The following is an 18,660-nucleotide window of genomic DNA, read 5'->3' on the forward strand; positions in this document are numbered from 1 at the left end:
ACAAATTTACAAGCAAAAAACAAAAACCCTATTAAAAAGTGGGCAAAGGACATGAACAGACACTTTTCCAGAGAAGACATACATGTGGCCAACAAGTATATGAAAAAAAAAAGCTCAACATTACTGATCATTAGAGGAATGCAAATCAAAACCACAACGAGGTACCATCTCACCCCAGTCAGAATGACTATTATTGAAAAGTCAAAAAATAACAGATGCTGGCAAGGTTGCAGAGAAAAAGGAATGCTTATACACTGTTAGTGAGAATATAATTTAGTTCACCCATGGTGGAAAGCAGTGTGGCGACTCCTCAAAGACCTAAAAACAGAACTATCATTTGACCCAGCAATCCCATTACTGGGTATATACCCAAAGGAATATAAATCATTCTATTATAAAGACACATGCACATGTCTGTTTGTCGTGGCACTATTCACAATAACGAAGACATGGAATCAACCTAAGTGGCCATCAATGGTAGACTGGTTAAAAGAAATGTGGTAAATATACACCATGGAATACTATGCAGCCGTAAAAAAGAATGAGATCATGTCCCTTGCAAGAACACGGATGGACCTGGAGGCCATTATCCTTAGCAAACTAATGCAGGAACAAAAAACCAAATATCGCATGTTCTCATTTACAAGCGGAAGCTAAAACATGAGAACACATGGACGCATAGAGGGAAACAACAGACATTAGGGCCTACCAGGGGTGGAGGGTGAGACAAGGGAGAGAATCAGGGAAAATAACAGGTACTGGGCTTAATCCCTGAGTAACTAAATAATCTATATAACAAACCTCCATAACATGAGTTTACCTATATAGCAAACCTGCACATGTACCCCTAAACTTAAAATAAAAATTTAAAAAATCTTCCTTGTCCTATTTAAACATAATTCTTGGAATTGAGGTAAATCTGAATTCACATGATATGCTTTGTCAAATTTTTCCAAAAACCTTTTTTTTTTTTTTTTGGAGACAGAGTCTCGCTCTGTTGCCCAGGCTGGAGTGCAGTGGCATAGTCTTGACTCACTGCAACCTCTGCCTCCCACATTCAAGCGATTTTCCTGCCTCAGCCTCCCAAGTAGCTGGGACTACAAGTGCGCACCACCATGCCTTGCTAATTTTTGTATTTTTAATAGAGACGGGCTTTCACCATGTTGGCCAGACTAGTCCTGAACTTCTGACCTCAGGTGATCCACCTGCCTCGGCCTCTCAAAGTGCTGGGATTACAAGCATGAGCCACCACATCCAGCCCTGTTTTGCTTATAATTTAAAGATTTAAAAAATATTACAAATCATATACTTGACAACTATGTAAATTTGTTTTGACAATGTTAGGTGTAATCCCAAAATGCATGAAGAAATGCATTGATTTTAAAAATTTATTTGGGGATATTCTAGAAAAGTTTTTGAAGGCCATTATTTTAAGATATCTCTGATCTTCTGATCTTCAACCTTTGTGAAAAGATTACCTAAGCCATGGCACATGTTTACAGGGCTTCATTTCAGCTTGATACCTGCCCAGCCTCCATCTAAAAGCAAAACTTGCTCTCAGGTACAGACTGATTTTGTGCATGTGGAAATAAAAAGAATTGGGATTAGCCAGTCACAGACTTCACAAAATGTTCCAGTACTGTAGTAACTGAATTGCTGCCAGGAGCAGCTGTAAATAAGAAAGAAATTCGCTGTCCTTCAACTGCAATCCTTTTGGTTTTAAAACCACAACAAAAATCCTCTCCTGGATCACCACAACATAAATGAAGAAGCTTAAAAAGAACATCCCGGCCAAGCGCAGTGGCTCACGCCTGTAATCCCAACACTTTGGGAGGATGAGGCAGGCAGATCACTTGAGGTCAGGAGTTCGAGACCAGCCTGGCCAACATGGTGAAATCCCATCTCTACTGAAAATATAAAAATTAGCCAGGCATGGTGGCGCATGTCTGTAATCCCAGCTACTCAGGAGGCTGAGGCAGGAGAATCACTTGAACCTGGGAGGCAGTGATTGTGGTGAGTTGAGACTACACCACAGCACTCCAGCCTGGGTGACAGAGCGAGGCTCCATCTCAAAAAAACAACAATAAAAAAATCCTATTAGGAATACAAAAGCTTAAATTAAAAACAAACAAAATACCGAGACTGAACTACAGTGGCCCTAGGATCTATTGTAAAGCGCATGTTTAGTAAAGGCAACTAGTGTAATCTCAGACCAGTCTGTCAAGTTCTCTGCTACGGTTTACTGTTTCCAAAGATACAAAGCACTCACTCAACTCAGTAAATATTTTTTGGATACCTATGCAACAGGTGCTAAAGGAAATCCAAAGTTCCATGCTAAAAGATTGCTACCTGCAAGGATCTTGGTTTAGTAGAGAAGGGGAATCAGTTTCCAAAAAGACTGAGAAAGGTGTCACTTATTCCTGTGAGGGGCTTTAGAAGAATTAGTGGCAATATGAAAAAATATATACTTTCACAAAGCTTGAGTGGAAAAGAAAGTTGAAAAAGGGACATTAGCTGGAGGAGGATGTAGAATAAATACGTTGTTTTAGGATTTATCCAATACATTTTTATTTACCACATTTATTAGGTACTGTTTTACATCCTGGTGATTAAGCAGAGAATAAAATAGACAGAGCCCCTCTGTTTTAATTAGGGAATTGGCTAAGCTGCTCTACCAGGTCCAAACAAACAATGATTTTTTAAAGAACAAAGTTTATTTTCTCTTGCATAATGGTCCAGAAGTCTGTGGTTGATCCAAGGGAGGAGGTGCCCCAGCTCCCTGAGATTAGTTTGGGACTTAGGCTAGTGAGAACAGCTTTGCCTTCCTTAATACATGGCTTCCATTTCCAGTCTGTATTTCTTTTTGCCATTTGCCAGACAGCAAGAAGAGGGAAGAGAAAGTGTATAGCAAGCAGCTTTCCTTTTAAGGGACATGATCCAGTTCTACTCACATCTTACAGGACATAACTTTTTGATATAGCCTTACCTTGCTGAAAGGGAGGCCAAGGAATGTCATGTCTAAGTAGGTCACCAAGTGCCCTGCTCAAATTTGAATGTAGAGTTATTTCCTCTTACTAAAAAGAAAAAAAAAATACAGAATGAAAACTGGAGATAAGGAGAAGACAGTCTAGAAGATAACTATAGGAAAGTAAAGAGATGGCGATGTATGTGAAGTTGTGGTGTCATAAAGACAAGAACAAAAGAGCTAATTTATAGGTAGTCAGTGACAAGTGAGCAGAGTCTTGAGTAAACGGAGAGTATGAGTCATGTAGATTTCTGCATTCCAGACAGAGGGAATAGCTAGTGAAGAAGCCCTGAGGCAAGAGCATGCTTGTCATGTTTAAGGAACAGTGAAGTCACAGGGATAAAAGACAAACCAGAAGAAAGTGACGATATGGAACCAAGTGAATGAGACACGTCAAGAGAGGAAGTAGTCAAGAACAAAGAAGTTGCAAGAGTGAAGCTTTGGCCACTGAAACTGGCAGCATGGAGCTCACAGGTGACCTTGACAAGTGGCAGTTTCGTGGCATGGTGGGCATGAAGGACTGAATGGAGTGAATTCAAGGGAGAGAGGGGGAAGTGGAATTACAGAGAGCAAATATGATCCTCTCCTTTGAAGAGAAAATGGGAATAACTTGAGTATGTGTTGAAGGTAAAGAACCAGTAGAAATGGAGAGGCAAAGATACATGGAAGTGAAGTAATTGATGGTGCAAGGTCTCAGAAGAGGAGATATACATGGGGTTCCTCCTCTTACTCTTTGTCACCTAAAAGAAGATAAGAATGGTAGTGAATCAAGATGTTGGAGGAGGGAAGGAGGAAGCAGTGGGAGGTTGTGCAAATTCTAGCTAATAGTTTTAATTTTCTTTTCTGAAGTAGGAGGCAGTGTCATCTCCTGAGTGCAAGCTGAAAAGTTGTCCTCAACTATGTATAGTAGGAGTGGATAAGGAAGAGATTTGTATTGATCTGAGGTTTTGTGTGGGGGTTTGAGGCCAGGGTCAAAACCACTGAGAAGATTGGCAAGATAGTGTTTGAAGTGATGAATACTGTCGTGTCTCCTCTCAGTAATACAGCACTTTCTTCAGCCTACATTCTTCTAATGGCAGGATTGGAATGGCAATACTTTCCCCAAACTCATCATCTTATCAAAACCATCTGCCACCAAGATCATCAGGACTAAGCTCATTATGCTGTTTACAGCCATCACCACCACAAGCCCAAGACCACCCACTTTTAATCATGAACAGACAAGCAAAGACTGTCAGACATCTGAAGACTGCCTCGAGGTCAGACTCGTGACACCTGAGGCAGCACCATTCACTCAGTTTTGGGAACAAAAAACTTGGAATCCTCTTTCACCGTCATTCACTTGGTCAATCACCAAGCTCTGTTCATCTCACCTTCTAAATATTCCCCAGGGCACCCACTTCTCTCCATGCCCACTCTCCGTGCCACTGGTAACCTGCGTTTCTATCATCCCTCATTCTGATACTCTATCCCTCCAGCTCTCTGCGCAAAAACTGATCATACTGGCCGGGCACAGTGGCTCATGCCTGTAATCCCAGCACTTTGGGAGACCGAGGTGGGCGGATCACGAGGTCAAGAAATGAGACCACCCTCGCCAACATGGTGAAACCCCATCTCTCCTAAAAATACAAAAAATTACCTGGGCGTGGTGGCGCGCGCCTGTAGTCCCAGCTACTCGAGGTGCTGAGGCAGGAGAATCGCTTGAACCCGGGAGGTGGAGGTTGCAGTGAGGAGAGATCGCGCCATTGCATTCCAGCCTGGCGATATAGCCAGACTCCGTCTCAAAACAAAACAAAACAAAACAAAAAACTGATCATACCACTTGCCTGATTAAAAACTTTCGATGACTCTAACATTGCCTTCAGGTAAATGCCATCCAAACTCACTAAACTGATTTCCAACCCGTTTCTGAAAGCACCTTAATCTCTCCCCACTTCCTCTGCTCATTCATCCATACCTACTGCCTCCTCACTGCTATGTCCTCTTTCCTGACCCAGCACTTGCTCTTTCCCAGTCCTAGAAGGCTCTTCTCTTCCAGTTCCCACTGCCCTTTTCCCTTTCCTGGCTAATCCCATACTCATCCTTCTTGTCTCAACCTAGTGGTCCTTAAGGAAGCTTTGCTGACCCCCGACACCGAGCGGGCGTCCCTCCTGTGTAGCGCTGTGTTAGCCCTACCAAGTCAAGGCTCTCCTTGCCTGTTTCCTGCCGGAACCATGTCTTTTTCCTTCACTCCTGTCTCCTCAGCATTCCAGCACAGTGCTGGGTACATAACAGGTGCTCAAGACAAGTTTGTGGAATGACTAATGAGTGAATAAATCATTAACCAAACACCTTGGATCTCCTGCTACATCATTTGCAAAAAAAAAAAAAATGTTTAATAGAAATTAAAATGGACCCAGTGAGCTAGAGTGTGTGACCCTGCTTAAAAACGACAGAGTGGTTCTGAGAAGCAGTCCCAGCCTAGGAACCCGGGGATCCGGCCTGTGGACCCACGGGCAGGGCCTGCGGGGTGCACCGGCGCTTTCGGGCGGAAGGCGGGGCCTCCCGGCCAGTGACCCCGCCCCGAGGCGCCTCCCGGGCGGGGAAGGGCGGGGCTCGCGCTGGGAAACTCCCCTTCCAAGGCCGAGGCGCCGCTGCGCGTCCTCCAGGCGTGGTGGTGGGGTCGTGGGTCCCAGCCCAGTGGTCCAGGTCACGGGCCGCACCGCCGCGGCCGCCATCTTGCCCGCGTCCGGGCTCCTGCGGCGGGAGGGGCGGTGTCCCGGCCGGAAGCGGCTGTGCGGCGGCCGCGCTGCCACCCCAGGTCAGTGAGCGCGACCCGGTCCGCGTCTCGGCTTTCGGGAGCGCCGTGGCCGCAGCGAGGGGCCGGAGATAGCCTGGTTGAAAGGCCCGGGCGTCTCGGCGGGGAGCGCGTTCCGCGCTGTAGGGTAATCGCGCCGGGCGGCCGGCCGGCTGGCCGGGCCTCAGCGGGAGCCACCGGGGGCTGCGGGCGGCCGTGGGACCTGCGGAGACCTCCTCGGGGCGCAGGGAACACGCTACAGCCTTCGCCGCGGCAGGCTTGTGGGGAGCGGCGTCCCAGCCTTTCCCGGGAGGCTCAGCCAGGTGCCTGGAGCGGGAGAGTCGGACTCAGATTCCTGCTTTACCTAGAATAGCAACGTGCCCTGTTCCCGTTGTACCCTCTTAAATACTGTACTTCTTAAACGGCCTGTCTCCCGGTGAGCTCTGTTCTCTTCTCATATGAGTAATGAAAATTAAGAGGATGAATGAAACCTCACACATGTTGTGGACTTTGCTGAATAGGTTAGCAAATGACTGCAGGCCTTTTGTATATTTTAAGGGAAATTTGGATATGTGCAGTGCATCTCCTCGAAGATGCTGATGGTGGAAATTTCTTGAAACCGCTCTCGTAATTTGCCACCGTAAGAAAAGTAAAAGACAACATCAAAAAGCATGTGGTTGGATACTTTGTACACTTAGTAGTATTGTAATGTGTTGGACTTCACTGTCCAGTAGCCACATGGGATTGAGATGTGCTGTAAGTGTAAAATACACATCGGATTTCCCAGAGTTGGTGCCAAAAAAACGTAAAAATCCTCAATAATTTTTGCATTGATTACATATTGAAAGGATAATGCTGTTGATAATGTTGGCTAAATAAAATGTGTTTTTAAATTTAATTCCACCTATTTTTACTTTTTAAATGTGGCTACTAGAAATTTTTAAATCATATGGCTCACACTGTATTTCTTTTGGACAGTGCTGTTACAAATATTCTGGTGAATGAACACAGAATCAGCATGGCTTTCCTTTGCTGAGAAATCACTGATGGGAAGTGAGACTTGTTAAACTTGAAAGGTGAGGATATAAATACAAGCTGTAATTATTGCAGACCGCACCCCTTCTACACCTAATTTTTTAATGTCTCCAACATTTGGAAAAAACATTAACTTTCAGGGCTGATTAAGGGAATGGTAGTAATACTAACATCTGTGTGATGTGAAGAGCTTATTTCAGTTGATTGTCACAGCTTTGTGAGATGGAAATGGGATAGATTTTATCTCGGTTTTATGGTTTTGGAGTATTACAGGATTTGTTAGGATCTGAGCTGGGGAGTGGCTGTAGGATTTCTGACTCTAGATTGTTTTCTTTACACCAGATTCTTGGTGATGTATGTTCATGAGCAAGGAACTGTTTATCCTGTATATTAGATGGTGAAAAAAATACAGTTCTTAAAAGGGTGGACATAGATGCACCTCTCTATACAGGGCTACTCTTATGATGTGCAACCTGTGCAGTAGCACAGAGCCCAGCATTTAGAATGGCTAGCACTTAGTTTAATGGCCAGTCTGCTATCACTATCTTGACATTGTAAATAATTTTTAAATGAGGGGCCCTGCATTTTTATTTTGCACCACGCCCTGCATATTGTGTAGCTGATCCTTTTCTTTGCAGTAATCTAGGATGGAAGTTGAGAGACCTTGCATAAGCACCCAAACATCTGGTCTTCACTTTACTCCTTTGTGAAATTAGAAGATTTAGCTAGTCTTTTTCTCTCAAGTTTTGATTCTGTATGAATTACTGTCATCAGATTTTGTGGATGGCAATATAAGTATTTTAGGTGCATAACATTGGAAGAAATGCTGATATTCTCCGTTGAGAGTCATGTAAATCAAAGTTTTAAATTTTACGCTAAAACTCGTATTTTATGTTTTGTAAGATGGATTTTTCTTTGTGGCATCAAGATTGCTTACCATAGACCATTGGTATAAAGAGTAGGGTTGTGGAATGAAAGCCTAGATAAAAAGTGTGTTTATTTAAACATTGATTTTTCAATGAGATGGGAAAATGGCCCAGATCTCATGATGTCTCCAATTAAGAGATTTCCTTTGTTTGTGGGGGTATGAGTATGAACCCTTATTTGGCAGTATCTGTTCCTCTTTGCTGTCGTAGCTGCTTCCTGTTACATGAGGTGCCCCTCTTCCTCCTCATTCTTAAATTTTGAAACTCTTTTTAAGGTTGGGCTTAATTTTATCACTACAGTGCAGGTTTTTTTAAGACCAGAGACTTCATCGGCTCATGTTTGCTGCTGTGTTCCCAGCTTCATAACCATGCCTAGAACATAGAAGGTGCCCAATGAATAGTCACAGAATAAATGAAAGTATAATAGCAGACATTTAAATCTTGGCTGGAGCCAACCTCTCCTAGGGAGGGTAGAAGTGGAAGCATGAGGAAATAGGTAAAACTTGGAGATAGCAGTTGTGAGAAGTGTCAGAGGGATCATTCAGCACATGCATTTATTTAACAAATGTTTATTAACTTCCTACTAAGTGCCTAGCACTGTACTGGGGACTAGAGGTACAATGGAACACAAAAAATACTTCACCTGCTCTCATGGAGTGTATAATCCAGTAGAAGAGACAGAGATGGATGATTAAAGGGAAAGAATACTGTTTAATGACAGCGTATGTCTGAGTAACCAGACCTCGACTAGGGAGGGGATGGAGGGTGGTTGACGTCAAGGTTGAGCAGGTATTAACTTGGCCCAGAAGACAGGGAACTGTGCTCTAAGCAGAGGAAACATCATTTGCAAAGGTATGGTGATGAGGGAGGGGGTATACTCCAGGAAGTGGAAAGGACAGTGTAAAAGGACAGCAAGAATGTTGTGCCACAAGGCTGGTGCAGTAGGCAGAGACCAAAAGCATTTAGGGTTTTGTAGGTTATACTAAGAGCAGCTGGAGACCATTAGAGGGTTTTAAGCAAGGAAGGATAGCCTGGTCAAGGTTGTGTTGTAGAAAGATTTTTACTCTGGTATTCTATAAAGCAAAATTTCTGAAGGACCAGGGGAAAGATGAATAAAAGAAAAGCCTCCAGCACCACACACCAGATATGTTGTATACCTTAATTTACTGAAATCAGTTTTCAGAGGCTTGAGACTATCCTCTGTGTGGTAGCACTTGGAAGCCTGAGTGAGGAGACAAGTTGATAAATAATTGGGTTGATCTAGGACTGGGGAAAGGCAAACCCAAAGTGGCAAGGAAATGAAGACATTGAGGGTGCTAGTAAGAATATTGAAATGATTGATCTTGGGCTTGAGAAATGCTAAAGAAGGAAATAAAACCAGTATAAGAATTCCTAAATCAGTGGTCCCCAACCTTTTTGGCACCAGGGACCGGTTTCATGGAAGACAATTTTCTCACGGATGAGGGGTGGGGGTGTGGTTTCAGGATGATTCAAGCGCATTACATTTATTGTGCACTTTATTTCTATTTACATTGTACTATACAATGAAATAATTATACAACTCACTGTAATGTAGAATCAGTGGGAGCCCTGAGCTTGTTTTCCTGCAACTAGATGGTCCCATATGGGAGTGACAGGAGACAGTGACAGATCATCAGGCATTAGATTCTCACAAGGAATGCACAACCTAGATCCCTCTCTTGCGCAGTTCACAATAGGGTTTGCACTCCTGTGAGAAACTAATGCTGCTATTGATCTGACAGGAGGCGGAGCTCAGGCAGCAGTGTGTGAGACGAGTGGCTGTAAATAACAGATGACGCTTAGCTCCCTTGCCTGCTGCTCACCTCCTGCTGTGTGGCCTGGTTCCTAACAGGCCAGGGAGCAGAACTGGTCTGCAGCCCTGGGAGATGGGGACCCCTGGTCTAAATTATGTGAGTCTCTGAAGTTTTAGACTGGTGATTCCCAACTGCAACTTTTGCAAGATCAAAAAGAAAAGCAATTATGTTTGAGTTGAACTATTTAGTGTATCTTTATTAGGAGTCTATGCCAGGCTCTATATATGGCACTAAGGATAGAGAGGTAAGCGAACCATAGCTTTACCTTATGAGAACTGACAACAGAGTTGTACAGATGCCAATTGCAATGAAGATTTTAAGTATGTTCATTCTTTTTGAATCTATTACCTTTTGCCAGCCTCAGTTAGAAACAGGCATTTAAATTTTTGTAGGCAACCTTAATTATTGAAACACCATTTTTAACTATAGCTATATTTAGTTCGTGTGCTTCTACTGCTAGAATATTTATTTTTTTTCAAAAATTCTACTTTAACACTTATTCAAAGTTTGTAGAAGCGAAAACTGAAAGAGCCTCTAATGATCACTTAATCCACTTTCTCAGAGTGTGGTATGTGTGTACCACTGGTCATAAACAGGATGCTTTGTAGATAAAACACAATCAAGCCTTTTTAATAGTTATATATTTCAGTGTGGGTTAAAAATATATTTAGCATAGCATACCATGATTCATGGACCTTATGAAGAGATTAAAGTCAATTTTCAGATTTTAAAAATGAGTCAGTTTAAAGAAAAATATTAATGGCATAGGTGTTACATGACTGAAGTTTGGGAAATACTAATCTAAACCAGCTCCTACATTGTGTAGATGAGAAAACAAAGGGGTTCCCCACACACAATGACTTTTCTGAGGCATATAACTAATATACGGCAGAGCTAGGACTAGAACTCAGGTTCGTTCAGTACATTCCAGTGTTTATTCTGCCATACAAGGCTGATGCTTATTACTAAAGTTGAAGAAACCGCTGTCTTAGTATGACATTGTACTTTAAATCTCCATTGTTCATTACGATGACCACATATGGTTATTTATATTAAAATTTGTTAAAATTAAGGTTTAAAATTTGAATTAGTCACATTTCTAGTGCTCAGTAGCTACATGTGGCTAGTGGCTACCATATTGGACAGCATGAACATGAAACATTTCTGTCATTGCAGAAAGTTTTATTGGGCAGTGCTGCTTTAAACTATTGCTTAGGAATATGATTCATAAGTTTTCCCCCCTTCAAAGGGATAATACTTATTAATTTGCTTACCACACTGAAGTCGTTATAACTCTGAAGTTAAGCTGAAGGTACTAGTAACGGTGCAATTAAGATAATTGATCATGGGAAATGTAGCCAGGATGGGATTCTCAGATTCCTACCAGCTCATTTTATTGGAAGTGGTTGTTCTTTCTCCTTTTTTTTCAATAAATATTTTCTTGAATTCATAGCAGATAGAGAGAAGAAATACAAATATATTGAAAAAGAGGGTTCTTGAATAGAGAATTTTCTGACTTTCTGAATAGTTTATTCAACATAAGAATTATATTTTGTTGATATTTTAAAACTTTTTATTTTTAAACATTTTCAGTGAATGGACCTGAGTGGACCCTTTGATCACATCAGTAAACATGAGCGGTACCAAACCTGATATTTTATGGGCACCACACCATGTTGATAGATTTGTTGTGTGTGACTCAGAACTAAGTCTTTATCATGTGGAATCTACTGTGAATTCAGAACTCAAAGCTGGATCTTTACGTTTATCTGAAGACTCTGCAGCTACATTACTGTCAATAAATTCAGATACACCCTATATGAAATGTGTTGCCTGGTATCTTAATTATGATCCTGAATGTCTGCTGGCAGTTGGACAAGCAAATGGTCGAGTTGTACTTACAAGCCTTGGTCAAGATCATAACTCAAAGTTCAAAGATTTGATAGGAAAAGAGTTTGTTCCAAAACATGCACGACAATGTAATACCCTTGCCTGGAATCCACTGGATAGTAACTGGCTAGCTGCTGGTTTAGATAAGCACAGAGCTGACTTTTCAGTGCTGATATGGGATATCTGCAGCAAATATACTCCTGATATAGTTCCCATGGAAAAAGTGAAACTTTCAGCAGGTGAAACTGAAACAACATTGTTAGTAACAAAACCACTTTATGAGTTAGGACAGAATGATGCTTGTCTTTCTCTTTGTTGGCTTCCACGAGACCAGAAACTTCTCCTTGCTGGTATGCATCGTAACCTAGCTATATTTGATCTTCGGAATACAAGCCAAAAGATGTTCGTAAATACAAAAGCTGTTCAGGGTGTGACGGTAGACCCATATTTCCACGATCGTGTTGCTTCCTTCTATGAAGGTCAGGTTGCAATATGGGATCTTAGAAAATTTGAGAAGCCAGTTTTGACATTGACTGAGCAACCAAAACCCTTAACAAAAGTAGCATGGTGTCCCACTAGGACTGGTCTACTTGCCACTTTAACAAGGGATAGTAATATTATTAGATTGTATGATATGCAGCATACACCCACTCCCATTGGGGATGAAACTGAACCCACAATAATTGAAAGAAGTGTGCAACCTTGTGACAATTACATTGCTTCCTTTGCATGGCATCCAACAAGTCAAAATCGAATGATAGTTGTAACTCCCAACCGAACAATGTCAGACTTCACTGTTTTTGAAAGGATATCTCTTGCCTGGAGCCCAATTACATCTTTAATGTGGGCTTGTGGTCGTCATTTATATGAATGTACGGAAGAAGAAAATGATAATTCTTTAGAAAAAGATATAGCAACGAAGATGCGTCTTCGGGCTTTATCAAGGTATGGACTTGATACAGAGCAGGTGTGGAGGAACCACATTTTAGCTGGAAATGAAGATCCACAGCTCAAGTCACTCTGGTATACTCTGCACTATATCCTTTTCATTGTGAATTTTGTGAGGTGAATCAGGTAGAAATGTTCTTGAAGTTTGCCAAAAGGTCAGTCTGTAAATATGCTCAATGTTTTATATACAAATAGAAGTTACATAATACTAACATTATAAAGTAAAATTGTTCTAAACTTTCGAACTTGAAATACTGCTTTGTAGATTGTGTAGGAGGAAGAAAAGTGTATCTCTGCAATAGAGTCGAACCACCTTATTTACACTGATACTTATTATGAATTGGCTCCAAATCAAAATAAATTTAGCTTTGAAATATATTGTCATGCATCACTAGTATTTCCTATGCATTTAAATACTTATGAAGCAATACACAGAAGATATGGATCAGAAATCTCCAGGCAACAAAGGATCATTGGTTTATGCAGGAATTAAATCAATTGTAAAGTCATCATTGGGTAAGAAAATTCTATTTCATTTTCTCCAATATGTTTATAACTTTTGTACTTTTATTTTGCCCCCTGTCATTTGGCAGAAATTATCTAGTTATTTCAGGATCATGTACATAATTTTTTTTTGTTTTCTGATTGGATATTTCAGTGTATTGTTGAGTTAAATGCATACTTGTATTTATATCCAAAACCCTTTTTGCAGGGAGTCTTAATTCTCTGAAGTGATGTTGATCTTCTTAAATCTATTCACATGTTTATTCAATGTTATTTTTTTGAAAACCCACTTTGAGAGGTTTTACACTAGACAATTTGTAGATTACTGATTGTTAGTTCAGGTTTTATCGCAACATTTTGCTTCTTAAAAACTAAAAAGATCTCTAATTGAAGGAGATCCCTTTTTATTTTGCTCCTCAAATACTTTCATTGAGCCATCTAACAGCAAGGAGTATGATATGAAATATGGCCTAACCTGGAGGAATTATACCCGATATAGTCCTTGGTTAATTAGTGAATGAATTAATTAACGTGAGTTAATGTAGGATTGAAAATTGGTATGGTAAACTATTAAAGAATAAAAGTGACAAAAACCAAACTTTTTTTTTCTGACTGCTTTAAACAGTTGTTCCTATTCTTTTACTGGAATTGAATAATGGGTTATATTAGAATTGCAGGTTGAGTATACCTTATCCAAAATGGCTTGGGACCAAAAATGTTTCAGATATTTTCAGATTTTGAAATATTTGCGTTATATACTTAGAGATTGACCATCCCTATTCTGAAATCCAAAATGCTCCGATGAGCATTTCCTTTGAATATCATCTCAGCACTTAGAAAGTTTCAGATTTTGAAGCCTTTTGGATTGCAGTTTTCAGATTTGGGATGCTCACCCTGTATCTCTGTGATCTAGGATTCGTTCTCTAGCTTTTGGTAAGTCAAATTTGGGCCCAAGTCAAGCTGTTAGAAAAGTAGTTAACATTATTTAGTCAAAGAGCAGTAATAGAAGTAGTAAATCCGATTTGATTTTTTACAGAGCTTGTATCAATACCATACAAACAAAATACAAAATAATAAAATATTTTAGAGTAGGTTAAGTGTTTTAATTAAACTGTTACATTATAGTGTTTTTTAAGGTCTTTCAAATTACTTTGGTTCACTTTACTGAAAGATGCAGTAGACTACTTACTGATCAGTTTGATTTTATTGTTTTTGTATTAGCCCTCCACCAAAAAAAGTAACCTTTATTATAAATAGTAAAATGAATAAGTTTAGTTAGAAGCTGCTGTTTTTATTAACATAGGTAAAAGGGCACACATACTGTTTTACTCCCACAAATGAACCTGGTACCATGGTTCATGATTTTAGAGCCATTGCCTATTGCTACAAAGAATTAAACACCAAGTTGATAGAATTTATAGTGTTTTAGCTATATAGTAGATCAGGCCACACTGCACTCAATTATTTAGAGGTTGGTTATTGTGTTTTTTGTATTTTGATATATTTTAAGGAAAAGCCAGCATCTGAGGAAAAGCAAAAGGGGAAAATGTAATATGTTTATGTTTCTGGTGCACTAGAGACAAACTGAGTATCCCACCCCTGTGTCAAAATAGTCTCTACCCACACTAAAGAAACACTACTGTTGGAAAGATTTCCTCATTCATCATTCTCTCATTGCTAGGTTTTCAGCTTTTTGTTTTGTTTGGTATAGATATTTTTGTTTCTACTACCCAAAGGTGAAAAGTAGAGAAATACTGTCAAGTATGCCACTCTTAGATTTCAGTCTTCTGTTTTATTTGGCCATACCTTTTCCTCTACTTGTATCTCTAATAATCAACACATGGTAAGTCAACACATTGAGCCATCTTGTCCACAGTAACCTAATACACAAGTTTATTAGAGCATACAGCTAAATTTTAATTTTGGTAACAAATAGTATATATATAAGTGCTTGCTATGAATTAGTTGCTTTTCCCATGTTACTTTAATTTTTACAACTGCAATATGAAGTAAGCTCATTCATTCAGCAAGTATTTATTACATGCATGCTATATCCCAGGAGTTATCCTAGGAACTAGAGACATAACTCTCAAGAAGATACATAAATCTCTTCCCTCATGGAGATTGAGCAGGATCAATGTCATCCCTGCTCTTGAGGAGTTTATATTCTAGTTTAGAATATAGACAAGTAAGCTGGCAGTTATAACATAGGGAAGAACAGACAGTTAATTACAGGAAGGACTCCTAATCTGGTTGCAGGGATTAGAGGTTTCTCAGAGGAGGTACAGTTAAAGACAAGGTCCAGACATGGAGCAGCATGTGCAGTGGACCCAGAGGGTAGAGAGCATAGCACATTATTATGGCTGAAACAGAGCATGAGAGAGGAAGTGAGGAAAGAATGGAGGCTAGAAAGGTAAGCAATGGGCTAACTCAAGAAAGACTTAGAAATCATGTTAAGAATTTAGGGAGATTCATCTTGTAAGACGGGGAAACAGATGGATTTGTGACAGATTTGTGTTTTAAAAGGATCAAGATTGATAGTGGGGATATCAGATAGAAGCCTGCTACAAGGAGGCAAGACGTGATGCTATCCTTAACAAGGTTAGTAGCAGAGGAGCTAGAGAAATGTGGATACATTAGAGAATAGGACAAAATTTAATGATTAATTAGATAAAGGGGTGGAGAAGATGGAAAAGTCAAAGGTAGCACACATATATTTAGTTTGGGAAACTAGTTAATTTTAAGTATGTTAATTAGGAATAACGCAGGAAGAGTATTTGGGTTTATTTTGGAGCAAGTTGAAATCAAGATGCTTAGGTAGAGATGTCCATTGGGCAATAGGATATCAGTTCAAAGCCCAGGGGAGGAATATAATGTATGTCAGAAATAAATGATATTTGATAGAGTAAATGGAATTGTTTGGAGTAAGAAAGAGATGGCTTAAAGGAGACTGAGGCAGATTGTTGAGAGATGTAGGAGAAAGAGCTATATGACAAAAACCGCAATCACTTTTGTACCAACCTAATATACATTCATGTGGAAGAGAGGTCAGTTGTCCAGTGCTCCATGCTTCAGATCCAGCCAAATAAGAACTAAAAAGGACTCACTGAATTTAGGACTAGGAGAAGGTCTTTCACTGGCGGTGTGGATAGTAAATTGCAGTTATATTAGAAATTCAGAGTGGGTTGAGGAAATGAAGTAATCAATTATAAATACTTTTTTCAAGGAATTTGACTATATAAAGGAGGACAAAAAGATACCCAGTAGGAGGAGACAAATCTGGAGCCGGGAGCTTTGTGTTGCTTTATTTCTGTTTTCAACATGGGATTAATTTAAGCATGTTTAAATGCTAATTGAAGGAAGCCCATAGAAAGAGGTTAAAGATGCAGAGAGAAGGGAGTGAAGCGAAGTTCCTAGAAATGGAAGGGAATGGGATCCAGAGCACAGGTTTCTTTAGCTTTAGATACAAGGGTGCACACCTCCACATTTGCCAGAGGAAAGGGGAAAAGGATGCTGTATGCAGGATGTTTAAGTTTCAATAACCAGAGGCTGAGGGATTTCCCATTTTATGGCTCCTGTTGAGAAGGAGCAGGGAGGTTGTAGGAAGAGGATATGGAGAAGAGGAGAGAGAGCTGTCTTGAGAAATATGGGAGGATTACTGGGTAACATTATTTTACCTGAAGGCAGAATAAAGGACAGTAGGGCAAGATAATTAAATATATTGGCAAGAGAGTGATTCACTTGACCCTTGGGATCGTATTTGGATAGAGATGAAAATGAAGACAGGATAAGACTGATAAGTAAAAATAATAGTGGTGAAGACACTGCGAGGTTGTGAAAAATATAAGGAAGTGAGATTTTTGGAAGGCTACGTGGTTGTGGTTAGAAAGTAGGTCTTTTGGAGGAGGACAGTTTCAAGTGTGGCTGTGAAAGGAGTAGCTAAAGTCTTGGAGGTGTAGACCACTGGAGATAAGGAAGCAAAGGAACTGAGAGGTTAGTTTATTGAATGGGCTAAGTGCTTAGATCAACCAGGATGAGAAGAATGCATGCTCTGAGGGCATCTCTTCTACAGACCTGTATAGCAAGTTCACAGTGTTATTAGTAGGTATAATTCCTTCCTTTTAAGATGGCAGAAAGTTGTATAAAAAATATTGGCCTGCTTTAATCCATCATGAAAATAATATTTTTCATGCTTAAGGAGTAAACTCTACAGTTCCGGCTATTCAGGAGGTTGAGGTAGGAGGATCGCTTGGGCCCAGGAGTTTGAAACCAGCCTGGGTTACATAGAGACCCTGTCTCTCTTTTTTTTTTTTTAAACAAACAAACAAAAAGGTAAAATCTAATCTAGAGAACTGAGAATTTGTCTGTGCAAAATGACTTCAAGGGGCAAAATAGCTAGGATTTCTTATAAACTGGATAATTGTATTGCTTAGTTACTACATAGATATTAAAATGAAACAAATTAGTAGCTACAAAGAGCGTAGTATCTGATTGCTGATTTGAAAGAAATGTTTAAATCCTAATTTTTTTTTTTTTTTTGGAGACAGAGTCTCTCTCTCTGTCACCCAGGCTGGAGTGCAGTTGACACAATCTTGGTTCACTGCAACTTCCACCTCCTGGGTTCAAGTGATTTTCGTGCCTCAGCCTCCTGAGTAGCTGGGATTACAGGCGCATGCCATTACACCTGGCTAATTTTTGTATTTTTTGTAGAGACAGGGCTTTGCCACATTGGCCAGGCTGGTCTCCAACTCCTGACCTCAAGTGATCTGCCTGCCTCGGACTCCCAAAGTGCTGGGATTACAGGCATGAGCCATCGTGCCTGGCCTAAATCCTGATTTTTAATGTTTAAATAAACTTGTTTTCCTTGCAGCCATCAGTAAAACGTTTTCTGTTATTTATGTATAGGACAGTCTCAAATTAAGGAGATAAAATTTTGTTACTTTAGTGTTATATAACATGCATAAATATATTTTACTTCGTTTTCAGAGATATATTAAAAATTTATATGTATGTTAAACTCATAAGTTAAAACCCATGCTGACGTCATATTGCTTATTTGATAATTCTGATAATCAACTGTAGCATAGTTATCAATAAAAAGATCTCTAAGCAGAAAAAATATGTGATACAATAACCATGTTCTTAACATGCAGGACATATTAATATTTCCACCTCCTAGCAGTGACCTCTTTGAATTCATTTTCAGTCATCTACTGCATAATGATGTTTCTGTTAACAATTGACTGCATATGTAATGGTGGCCCCATAAGATTTAATACTGTATTTTAACTTTACCTTTTCTGTGTTTAGGTACTCAAATACTTACCATTGTGTTAGAGTTGCCTGCAGTATTCAGTACAGTAACTTGCTATAAAGCAGAGGTGTCCAATCTTGTCTTCCCTGGGCCACAATGGAAGAATTGTCTTGGGCCACACATAAAATACACTAAGAATAGCTGATGAGCTAAAAAATAAAAAAGATCTTAAAAAATCCCCCCAAAATCTCATAATGTTTTAAGAAAGTTTACAAATTTGTGTTGGGCCGCATTCAGAGCTGTCCTGGGCTGTGGGTTAGACAAGCTTGCTTTATAGCCTAGGAGCAACAGGCCCATGTAGCCAAGGTGTGTAGTGGGCTATGCCATCTAGGTTTGTGTAAGTACACTGTGATGTTCATACAACAACGAAATTGCCTAATGACACATTTCTCAGAAGGTATCCCTAC

The 18,660-nt window shown here is 40.0% G+C and overlaps 1 protein-coding gene across 4 annotated transcripts in view; it reads left to right on the top strand.

Annotated features, from left to right (window-relative positions):
• The first annotated feature begins 5,534 nt into the window (after positions 1-5,534).
• The window catches only part of MIOS (meiosis regulator for oocyte development), a 40,666-nt gene continuing 27,540 nt past the window's right edge, over positions 5,535-18,660 (top strand). The window contains exons 1-4 of one of the 4 annotated variants that reach the window (XM_009452638.5): positions 5,535-5,825; positions 6,780-6,877; positions 11,191-12,524; positions 12,853-12,951. In XM_009452638.5, the coding sequence (XP_009450913.1) occupies positions 11,231-12,524; positions 12,853-12,951 (1,393 nt within the window). In that variant the 5' untranslated portion in view covers positions 5,535-5,825; positions 6,780-6,877; positions 11,191-11,230. Of the gene's footprint in view, positions 6,238-6,779; positions 6,878-11,190; positions 12,525-12,852; positions 12,952-18,660 lie in introns of all 4 variants that reach the window. The other 3 variants (XM_009452639.5, XM_009452640.5, XM_009452641.5) reach the window with 3 other exon arrangements.

This window comes from Pan troglodytes, chromosome 6 (assembly GCF_028858775.2).
Source record: "Pan troglodytes isolate AG18354 chromosome 6, NHGRI_mPanTro3-v2.0_pri, whole genome shotgun sequence".
NCBI classification, from domain to species: domain Eukaryota; kingdom Metazoa; phylum Chordata; class Mammalia; order Primates; family Hominidae; genus Pan; species Pan troglodytes.